Raw genomic sequence first — 12208 nt, 5'->3', positions numbered from 1 at the left:
CAGAAAGACATGCGCACACTCAGAAAGGCTCTTCAACTCCCTTTTGCCTGCTTTTTTCCTTTTGTGTGTGTATGTGTGTGTATTTTTTACAGATCGTAAACAAGCTTTTGACAAATAATTCAACCACTAAAGCTAAAAAAAAATGAACCCAGCTGTCGTCTGTAACTGTGTCACATGATTGATCAGGTGTTTTTATTTATTGAGCAAAAGAGCTTTTCCACCTCCCGCCTTCAGATTCTGGCTCACCCCAAAGCAAAATGGCCAAATGGGAGACATTCAATACCTTTGCAATGACGGGATTCCCTTTGGACAAGAGGAATTGCGTGCACACACACACACACACAGACCACACAAACTTGCCAAAGGGCTCTCCCTGCAGATGAGCTGGGTCATTTTTCATTACCCTGGCTCAGAGGAATCAAGTGTGTAGTAATGGAGCACAGTCACATTGAGCCAAAGCTATGGAGGGATAAATCCCGACTGTGGAGCACAGTGGAGGCAGAGCAGACTGGCTGCAGGACAGCACCCGTGGAGGAGCATATAGCTCTTTTTCACTCCTCTTTTTGTCATTAGAATACCTCAGACGGGATCCCGGGGGAAGATGGGAGGAAGGTCTGAGGCTGCATCGTCTCCCCTTATCTCTCCATTTCTTCTGTTTCCTTTATTATGCTGCCTTTATTTGCCTGCCTACCTCCTCTCCATCTTATTCCCCCTCTCTGTCCTTCCTGTCTGCTTTACCCTTTTCAGACTCTTCCCATGTGAATCTCGTGCCTCACTTCCTTGCTGTCGGAGTGTGTTTTTGTGTTTCTCCCCCATATACCTGTCCCTGTGTGCTTCTTGCACAGAAGCCCTCTTACGTCACCCGAGCCAGTGTAGCCTAAAGCAGATCAAGAAAGAGGTATGATGAGGAAGTGGTGAAGGGGGAGGTTGTCTTTGTGAAGTTGTGTGTGTGGGTTGACTTTTCAGGAGGAAGGATTCCTTTGTCTTTGTCATCCAGGGATCACGATACTACTGTCAGCTGGATTCAATCACTTGTTTTCTTTTAGGGAAACATATCTTGCATTTTTACTTGAAGCTTAAACCCCTGGGTCATCTTTTTGCCTCTTACAGTGTCTTAATGTTGTCTTTCAGTGCCTCCTCCTCCTCTTATTGCCCTACATTTCTGGCAGGGTGCGTGCTAGATCTCCTGGAAAGTTGTCATGACAACTTTTGTTTGCATCTTAGGGGGAGTGAGGCTGGTCAGACATTCGTGTGCGTGTGTGCCTGTGTGTGTGTGCGCATGTGTGTGTGTGTGTGTGTGTGTGTGTGTGTGTTTGACAGCGCAGGTTGTGTCTGTGCCACTCAGTGCCTCTAAAACCGAATACTTATTACATGAATGGAAGCTCACCAAACTCCTGCAAAGCCGGTGCCTTGAACGATGTCACTCTGCATCCCCCTAATTAGCCTGGAGGGTCTCTGTAGCCCCTGAAGGGTACACACACACACACACACACACACACACACACACACACACACACACAAGAGCAAAATTAGCAAAGAACAGAGAGGATTTTGGTGCTTTCTTTTTCCCAAACCCCCTTTCTCCTCTACCCTGCTGCTCTGGTCTCTGGAGGCAAGTTGAAGACATTAGGACTGCAACACACACACACACACACACACACATAGGAGTCTGCAGACAGGACTGTTTAATATTCAGCAAGCTAAACGATTAGAGTGTTTGGTATTCTATCCAGTCATCAGACAGGGGATAGAGGCCGCTGTGAGTTCAACCGCTCTGCAGTACACAGTGCCCTTGAGTTTAGGCCACAAGCTGTGTGTGTGTGTGTGTGTGTGTGTGTGTGTGTGTGTGTGTGTGTGTGTGTGTGTGTGTGTGTTTGTTTGTTTATAAGAAACTGAAAGAGACAGGGAAGAAGTGACAGAGAGATAAAGAAAGGTCAGGAATGAAAACTCATCAATCAAGATTCAGTGGGTTTCTAACAGACACACACGCACGCACACACACACACACACACTGGATAAATGTATATATAGGATACTATTAGCAGTGCAGAACCTAACACCCCGCTCTACGTCACTTTGTCTTTCTGCATGCACTGCCAGCAGTATCAGTGAACACAGGGTCACTCAGGTCTACGGTGATTTCTCACCATGTAAATTATAGATGAAGAGAGGAGGTGTAGGGGTAAAAGATCCTTCCCTTAGGAATGACTCACAGACACACACACGGGCAGACTGACAACCTAGATCCTTGCAGATCAACCCCCATGATCTGTTAGACTGTGTTTCATTGAGATAAAAGTCCTAAAAGACATGACATCACTCGTGCAGATTTTGGTCCTGAGCTGCTCTGCTCCTCTTGTTAGGCTGTCGGCGCTCTGGCTCCCCCTCTCGCCCCTGTCGCTTTGTCCTGCTCCCGCTCAGAAGCTGCTTCTGTTACTGAATCACCTCTGATTCCATTTCATTCAAAACACAGAGCAGATGTATGGCCCACACACACCGAGATAATACACACAGACACACGAGCGTTGTGTTTATGATGGCATTATCCACCGAGTGCTCTCTTTGGACTGGAATTTAAGGAATGTTCTAACAGTGTCAGCAAAGGGCAAAGCTGACCAGAATGAAAGGAAGGGAATCATAGGCCAGGGACGAAAAGGCCGCTTGTCCTTTCTTTGGAAAATAGGCAAAGCAGAATCACCCATTTTGGCTATTTTGAATACAGCTCATCCCCATAAAAAGGCAAAATGAAATGTAAAGGTCAGCATCAAGTGCAAATACATTCAAATTGATGGTAGCATGCAAGAAGAAGTGACTTCTTTTGGAGGTGAAGCCAACAGACACATCATCCCACTGTGCCCATGAAAGGCTTTCATTTGCTGGGAAGAGAGCAAGGGGAATGTTTGGTGTGGTCCCGTTTTAGAACTTTCTGTTTTAAATATAACTTCAGGCTACATTTGAGTGGATGTGCGCACATATACGTGTTTTTAAAACAGTTTTTTAGTCACATAGTACAAGGAGGGAAAGATGAGGCAAATTTGTAAAGAAGAAGTGTCTGGACATGAAACGAGCAGCTAAACAGAGATTACAGTGGAACCATTAGCAGTCTTTTGTATGGCTGTGTTCCTAGATGGCAGCTAGGGAATAGACTCACTTTACAGCACAAGATGACACTTCACACTGTTACAGTAATGACATAGTTATGCTGGATAATCCCCCCAAAAAAGGATTTTTTTATATAAGGCATCAGACAATGTGACCTCTCAATGGAAAAGAATGAAAAGAATAATTTTTATACTATCAGGAATTTATCTAGACCAAGGTGATGCTGTCTGTGTTATGACTCCAAGGCATATTCAAATGTACCACAGCGATACAAAATGGTTTTCCCCATGGCTTCCTGTGTTATCTTAGCCTCTTGTCATCAGTCACAAAGTACAAACCATCAGCTCAGATTTTGCATATTGTTTAGACAACCTTTAATGTTATGTTTTATCAATGTATAAATGATTTCTGCTACCTCCTCTGTATACATCCAAGTCAAATTACATACTTTTAAAGACCTCTTAGGACTTTTAAAAAGTGTTTTGCACCCACCCAAATTAATATCTTCCAATCATTTGTCATTAAACTTATATTTCCCCATCTCCCATGCTCAACTTCTACAACTTCCATGAATGGTGGAGTCTTTCATCATCTAATATAACTTAATCCAACAAAAACATGTTACTGCTACAGTGCGTGACAATTGTCCCATCAGCCTTAAACTGCATCATCTGCAAATTTATTAGCAACAGCAAATTTACAGTGAAATAAAGACAGTTTATGTTCTTGATGCCCTTGAATTTATTTTAGGGAGCTGCAAGAATCCTGACGTACCTATTTATATATGACAAGCTACAGATGTGCAGTGATGGTGTAAGAAGACATTTTTCACGTCTAAGCGTGAGACAAGAGACTGTCTTTACAATTCATCTGGGATTTGATGAAGCTGAACTGAGGCAAAGGCAGATTTTTGTGTACTCAGCACAACTAAAGTACGAATCACATGAAATTTAACAAACAAAAAGAAGCATTATTCTTGATGTCTTCATTGTGTCTACTGAGACACCTCGGGGCAGTGTTCCCAGCGAAAGTGTCTATGTAGTACTTGAAATTCATAAACATCTCCATCTGTCAGTTCTGGTGAAGGTTGAGTAGAAATGCGGGGAAACATCCCCTGAAACAATGAGAAAAACAATTTTGGTACAAGTCTGGGAATTGAGCTTGGTTGTAAAATGAGAACAAAGCGGAGTTGGCTACAGAAATATCTCCAGCTTGTTTGAAGTGCCAGTGTGTTTCTGATTTTAAAAAACGCCCTAACTGGAACCACATTTCAGTCCCAAAGAAAGTCACTCACGGACAGGGAGGGTGGAGCTCGCAGACACACACACACACACACACACACACACACACACACACACTTGAACAAACAAAACAGATCTCTCCCGGTCAGTCGTTTCTCTAGACATTCCTGGCTGCCTTTCCCTGACCCTCCCTGCTCCGTCTGCCACTACAAGAAGCACTGGACAGGGAGGAAGACGAGATCTGGCCCTGCTATTATTTTTCCATCGGGTCTTCAATAACCCATTCAGCTGAAACTGTAGGGTATGGAGAGCGCCAGTATGCTGAGTCGAATCTCATGTTGTAATCTAATCTGCACCATACGCAGATAGTGTTACATTAAAACTGATGACAAGTCATAAAGCCTCTTCAGCCATAATGATCTCAGCATCATAAATCACCACAGGACTGCTTCTGTCAATGCAGGCTCGCTCTCAAAGTGACGTGTGTTTAAGAGTGTGTGTTTGTTTAGTCTCTATAAATACGGGAGAGAGGCAGACAAAGACAGGCAGAGCGAGGAGGATGGCGTGTGTGTGTGTGTGTGTCAGTCTTCACTGCCTACCGCAGCGTCTCACAGCCAGGGTTAAAGAGATTCTCCATCTTGCTTCAATTAACCGGTCAGCGCTGTTTATATCACATTCCACCAATATAGGTTACCTTTTCCAGCGCAGACCATCAACCCTGCTCCCCTGCTCGACCCTAAAACCTGACTCTAATACCCCACCGCCTGTTAAAAACCCACCTCGCCCATTCAGATATTTCCCCTTTGGACCCCTGCCCCATAGAAATACACCAGATCAGCACCTCATTACGACCACACCTCTGCCCAGAATAGAAGCCCACCGGCTCGATAACAAGGCTCTGTCAGGGCCCAGGTATGTCACACCTTCAAGTGTTTCTCACCTTGTGCTTCTTGGCAACGCTCTCTGTAGGTCACTGAAAGGTAACCATGTATGTGGAAGTTAAAGGAGAACGAGCAGTGGACAGATTGGCTCTCTAAATCACAGCCGCTTGATTATTGTTCCTTCCTGCCTTGCTTCTTTTCTTCCTTCCTCTTTCTTCCCCCCTCTTATTCTGCTTCTCGGGAGCCACTCATCCATTCCAAACAGGAACAATTGTTCTTGTAGTTTAAATGTTCAGGTTTTTCCTACTGTAATTATTTTTGCTCCTCTCTTCTAGCTCTGTCAGTTTTCCCCCATTTCCCCGCTGCCACGCATTGTCCCCTTCTCTCCCCCTCCCTTGCGTCGGTCAAACAACAGGGCCCTTGTGATAGCAAACTGAGGAAGCTACCAATAAAGGGAGATATGAATTTGACCGGAGACAGCCAAGGAGGGACGGCTGTGTGTATTAAAGCCAAAGAAAGAGTCATCTGGAGATGTTTAAGTTGGACAGGCCAGTTTCCGGTGTCTGGAACAGGCCAAAAATATCCAGAAACAGAAAAATCCAGCAGGAGGGGAAAGGATACACCTCCTCTTTTCTCATGTGACATACTGCATCCAGCAAACCAAGCTGAATTTTGGACTCTCAGCATAAGCTATGGGAGCTACACAACCGCTCAAGCCAAGAACATTAAATGTTTGTATTGCTTAAAGTCTGTGTATTTAAGATAACTCCTGCAGATTTAAGAGATGGCACAAGTGCATTTGGCCCAGACAAACAAAACAGTCAGGAATCCCCGCTGCTGACAGCATACTACGTACAGTTATGTATGCACGCTATACATGTGCAACATCTGGCCTCACACTGTTTTCATAACACGGGGAACGCTCATGTTGTAATACAGTAATAGAAAACAGACTAGTCCATGCTTGCCGCGTCATTCAAAGACTTTATTGACAGTATAGGCTTCGCCCTGCCTTCGTAGCGCACGTTAGTTATCTATTTATGGTACCAAAAACTGGACTGATTTCTGTTATGTTAACAACTTGTGGTTTCAACGGCTGCTGCTCCAGCTGTGTAAGAGGAGCACAAGTGCCCAATTTAGGTCGTACTAAGAAAAAAAAAAAATATGAGAGTCAGTCCAAACGGCTGCAGCGGGACTGAAGGCCAGAAATCATTCAAGCAAGGCAATCCGTGTTTTAAAAAGTGCATACAGGAAGAGACAAGCTGGAGGGAGCCGACAGATCCAACTGAAACTCCTGCCTTTTTTTTTTTTTGCAGAGCCATGTAACCATTTAAAAACCAACTGAAATCTAAGGAAAGTGCACATGGTACAGGCTTGCCATTTATTTTCAAATTAAAAGTCATATGAGGATATGAGTTTTTTTTAGGCAGCATACACACACAGACACACACGCCCACACACACATTCCCACACACAGACAGCATGCATTTGTGAAAGTACAGCTGATTCACACATTTGCCTAGTAGTGTTACGTATCAGCAGTGCATCACTTGTTTTAAAGGCAGACTATCATGGTGTGTTGTGCGCTGCAGACACAGATGTCTGTTTGGGTTTGTAAGCACACACACGCACTCGCACGCACGGAGAGAGAGAGAGAGAGAGGTCTGCAGTTTCTCATGGCTGTGAGCCGCTGCAGAAAATTTCCCCTCATCTCCTCCTCTCCCCGCCCCCACATCTTGCCTCCATTATTCCCGTGTTTTTTTTTTTTCGAAGCAACTCGGATGACAGCGAGAAACAGAGCTGGCAAGTGGAGGCGAGCCTGGAATACGTTCGACCGTTCGCCGTCTCTTCCGGTCGCCCCCCCCCCTTTTTTATTGGCGTGCTGACCGTTGGTACGGTCTCGTGCGACCAGCAGCACGTTCACTCACCGTTTGTGCACGGTGCCGGTAGCGATAGAGGGGAGGCGGAGGGAGGCGGAGTAGTGGTGGTGGTTGGTCGACCGGGACTAGCAGCACCGTGAGAAGCTCTCCTCTGCTTTTTTTTTCGGAAGGGAGGGAGGTGAAGCCAGCCAGCCTCGGGAAAAAAATAACGCTCCGTTAATTAGCGCCGAGTTATCTTTGTAGCTTGAATGGCGTAGATATGAGATGTGGCGGCTCTGTGGCGTTCAGAGGACACTGGGAAAACACAGAGAGCTGCGTCGCCTGTAATTAACGTTAAACTAATGGTCAGTAACATGGATGCTGATGTGCCTCCTCCCCTAGGCCGGCCGGGAAAATGGGTGTTTTTTGACGATTTTCTGGCTGTAACACGGCTCGTTTCCTTCTGGGATTAATTTTTTTTATTATTTGTTTTTTTTTTTCCTCCTCTTGGTGCCGGTTTTTTGTGTGTGTGGGAGCATCGCAGCGAGCGTCTGTTTCGCAAGGTAACAAACTCATGATAACATCGGCCAGCACTGACCGGGCATCACTGTCAACTGTGTGTGTTTGTGTATGTGTTTCTGTAATTATGGTACCAGCTCCGAGGGAAATACGGACACGTTATGAACATGGCTGCTTTTATAGCTCACTTCACTGTTCAGTTTCTTGGAGTGTCACCGTTTCATGCCAGTTGAGTCAGGCCTGAGGAGGAACGTTAGCCAATTCAAGCCTGACTAGTAACTGGTCAGAAATGTCGGTTGATAACATATTACAGCGTGAATCACACAGCAGGACAGCGGTGATGGAGCTGCTAGCACATGTGTTGTTAGCCTGTGTTAGCTAAGCAAAGTTTACCACATCAGAGCCGAGAGAGTGTCAAGATGATAATACAAGTAAACATATTCACTGTGAAAGAAAAAGATTAAGGCTAAACTGTCCTCTTTAATGACAAGAAGCTATATATAGACACTTTATTACATTTGGTTTCATGGTGGATAGGAGCTCAGTAGCATGCGTCCAATACCACAAACTGAATTTTATGACTTAAACCAATAAGCGTCTGTCTCTGCCAGATTGTGCTGCCTAATTTTAGCCTCCAGGCAGTGATTTGTTACCTTGACGTTAGGGTCTGTGCTATTCCCAGGTGCCCCAAGCAAGAGTGCCAGTAAGAGTGTGTGTGTATACACTGTCTGCATTGCAGTTTAACATATTGCAGACTAGATGCTAAAGTAAACTGTTTGACCAGTATACTAGAGTCTCGTCCTCATATGTCGTGGCTCAACGATGGAGAAAAAAGATTTGTTTAACCAGCAAAATGTTTTCAGAAATCACATATTTGTTTGCATACAGTGTAATAATTTTGCACCAACTTTTGATACACTTGATCTCAATGCTGTTATCTTACCCAGATATTTGGTCAGAAGGAATCATGTTTCCGCACCGACCTACTGCTCAGTAGTCATGGTAGTAATTACAACACTATATACAGTATAAACATGGAAAGTTTTGGATAGGTAATGAAACTCCTAGACGGGAGGGTAGGAGACGAAAACAAAGGACAGCTATGGAAATTGTACGTGGGTGTGTGTCACTGTGTGCACAGGTGCACCCAATCTAAATCCTCAAACCACAGGAGATCAATGGCGAGTGGGAGGGTAAACCGAACCCTTCAAAGTAGCGAGAAGCCTCACACTCACACTCACACGCACACATACACACACACACACACAAAGACACACCAGGAGTCATTCAACAGAGTTCACATAGGGATGATGAGGGTTGAGACACAGCCCTGCCACTTGTCTCCCTCTCTTTCCCAGGTGTCCTCAGCTCTCTGCTAAACTCTCACCTCCAACCTGCCACCTCAATGCAAGCTGGCATGAGTGGTGAGAAAGTAGGTGTACTTTATACCCATGTTGTGGACACACCCTTACCAGATTTCAAGAGCCTCAGGTGCCCAATATGATCCTCACGGCATGGAGTTAAAACTGGTTCCACCTGTGCTCGTGTTTATGGCCTCAGTTTTTTTGAAGTTCTCATCAAATCTTACACAATGAGGATGTGTTTTGCACTTTCTCTTTACTCTTATTACGATGTTTCTTACCCTTCAACACACACCAACACAAACACACACACACATACACACCCACCCACCCCCCTTACCTCCTAGTCTCCTTCCCCATCTCCCAGATGTGAGGGAAGCGTAGGAGGAGCCAGGGGGGTGTTTGTGTTCCTCAGGGTCCCCTCTTCCTGTTAAATTGCAGAGAAACTCCACATGTGCAGAAAACACGAGCACACACATACACACACACACATACAAACAAAGTGAATACAATGGCACAGTTGGTACATCCCTGCTGTGAATGTTTAAACCTTTGTCTTACAAATTTGCTTGAATTCTATCATGCAGTCGCAAACTTTCAGACAGGTCTAGAGAAGTGGCTTTGCTTTGTCTGTCATGTGAAATGTCTGGTCTTAACGTGTGTGTCTATGCGGTGCATTTTTCCCACAGTTGACTGTTTCATCATTGCACCTGCTTCATTGTTTACGCCTGAACTTGGCAGACGGATATTATCTTTTTCTTTTTTTTTTCTCTCGGTATTTTTCAGCACTATTCAGCAAACCTTGTATCAACAACACAGACAAACACTCGAGTGAACATTGTCAGCAGGCAGCTTCCCTCATTGTGGTCACTGTAGTCCACCGATGGATAATGGATTTCCTGCTCAAGGAGGAATGCTAGAAATGTCAGTGAGGAAGAGAGCAGAGCAGGACGGTGTCTCTGTTGGCCCATTGTGTAGTTTGTCAGCTAACCTTGTTAAGACTACACTGGGACAACAAACACGCATGCACACACCAAGCCTGCCACATAGCACATGTCTTGCATACTTATTGATGAGGGGATGCATCACCATCTTGTTTGTTGTTTGGAAATTTAAGTGACTTTCTTACATGCTTTGCAACAATGTACACATACCAAAGTCTGCTTATAATCCATGTTATATCCATAATTGCTTTATAAACAAGAATATTTACAAGCATCCTTTGTCTGTTTGTGTCTTTCTCTCAGATGACAGAGGGGAGGCGATGTCAGGTCCATCTCCTGGATGACAGGAAGCTGGAGCTCCTTGTACAGGTGATTCTCTCCTCCTCTCTACCTCCCCCCTTTTGCTCTTTGTTCTCTTTCTTCCTCCCCTGTCTTTGCAGACTCTCATTTCCTCAAGGCGAGGGAGAAGTGATGTCTGGCGTCCTGCAGGACTCACATACTGCTGACCAAGAGAAATTTGGTCAGCAGTAGGTGACTTTGCGCTTTCTTGATTCTCACCTGATCTCTCCACAATCACTCCCACACACACATACACACACACATACACACACACACACACACACACAGGAGTGTGCATGCAAAGGACCCAGCCCTAATTTACTCTCCCTGTAGATGTGATTTTCATTCAAACACAGAGTTTAGTCAGAATGACGTCTGAAACAGAAATGCTTACTTCGTCTAAACTCATGCATCACTGCTCATTTGTCATTTGTCAATCACCACTGCCCTCCAGATTGTCCGAGCAATGCCAGAATCATCTAACAAAGAACATCAACTATCTGTCTGTGTAATTGTCAGCGCTCCAGCTTATCCTCTAAACGTCTTGGAAAAACGAAAGCAGCAGGGTGCCCCCCTCACCCTACTTTCAGTCTTCAATCCTCTCAGCAGGCCTCTCTGCAGTAATGGCCGACGGCAGCATCAGCAGTATCCACAATACGTCAGACTCTCCCTCCTTTGCCTTTGAAAGCCCCTACTCTTTTCAAATTTAGATCTGCACTGCTTTATCGTTGTATAACCAGGGTTACATTCGGAAGTGTAGTAGTGTCACACATGAAAATATGTTTAAATTTTTGATAAATTGTGTGAGCCTCTCTGCAAAGTAACTTTCACTTCACTTTCGTCATATACGAAACCCCACTCATGGTTTCATGGCTTCAAAGTCCAAAGCGTTAAGAAGCTCTGTCCACTTTTCCCAATCTCCCATAGCCTCCTTTTTGGTCTGACCCTTACCTAATAGAAAAAAAAAGAAGGTAATTGCCCTGGAACAGGAGAAGGAGGGCAAGCGGAGAATAGAAAGACTGAGAGAGAAATTCGGGAGAATGAGAGGGAGACAGGAAAGTGAGAAGGGAGCTCAGGAACGACGAGACAGGAGATGACAGTAAAGAGAAGGGCATTGAGAGGAGAAAATGGAGGGTAGAGTCGAGGATAGGTCTGCTGACTTTCTGATTTGATTACTCTGCCAGAACTGATCCTCTCTCTCAAATTGGTACTTCTTTCTGCTCTTCTTCCACTCTCTCTCCCTCTCATCTCTCTGACTTTCCACTCCTCTCCATACCTTATTTTCTCACCCAGCTCCTCACCTGCCTTAACCTGCCTTATCCTGGCTCTGTCTCTCTCCAAATCTCCAGCTACAGCTACAGCATATTTCATCCACCCATCCTCTTTTCCACTCATTTTTTATCCATTGGGCCATCAATAAGGAAAAAAAACAAGTAAATAAACAAAAAGAGAGTTGAATTAAAGCTTTACAGTAATCTTTGTATTGTGTAAAGAGTTTTACAGGTACTTGAAGACAAGTTGTTAGCGAGAAAGTCTGTTACCACATAATATACACAATGTAATGAGTGGTATTTTTATAGTTTGGCAGTAATATTAAGCAAGATTGAAAGCCTGACAAAAAGTCCGGAAGAAGGGATGTTATTAACAAACCACTGTCATATAAATCAGGATACTGCTGTCTTTCTCTCTGTTTCTCTTTCTCGCTGTCCTTGCTTCTCTTTGCTTGGCGGATGTACAGTAGGCCAGTCCGATGTTAATAGGACCACAGAGAGTTACAGTGTTATTCTTAGTTTCCTGGTGAACTAAGACACAGTTAAGTCCTCCACTCTTTTGCAAAACCAGGATTTTTTGAAGGGATGATCATAATTTATAAGCAGAGCGAACAGCCATGTTTTTTGAATACCAAGGCATCACTTTAGTATTACACACTCCACTGAGCTATTTCATATCTTCACTGATCAT

General features: G+C 44.5%; 1 protein-coding gene across 9 annotated transcripts in view; it reads left to right on the top strand.

Moving 5' to 3' along the window:
• Positions 1 to 12208, top strand: part of frmd4a (FERM domain containing 4A) — an 85374-nt gene that overhangs the window by 41922 nt on the left and 31244 nt on the right. For 7 of the 9 annotated variants that reach the window (XM_037106832.1, XM_037106829.1, XM_037106837.1 and 4 more), the window contains exon 2: positions 10211 to 10276. In XM_037106832.1, the coding sequence (XP_036962727.1) occupies positions 10211 to 10276 (66 nt within the window). Of the gene's footprint in view, positions 1 to 7001; positions 7647 to 9749; positions 9888 to 10210; positions 10277 to 12208 lie in introns of those variants that run through there. The other 2 variants (XM_037106834.1, XM_037106833.1) reach the window with 2 other exon arrangements.

This window comes from Acanthopagrus latus, chromosome 8 (genome assembly GCF_904848185.1).
Source record: "Acanthopagrus latus isolate v.2019 chromosome 8, fAcaLat1.1, whole genome shotgun sequence".
Lineage (NCBI taxonomy): Eukaryota > Metazoa > Chordata > Actinopteri > Spariformes > Sparidae > Acanthopagrus > Acanthopagrus latus.
The sequence above is the reverse complement of the archived record's forward strand: the minus strand, read 5'-3'. Positions and strand labels throughout refer to the sequence as shown.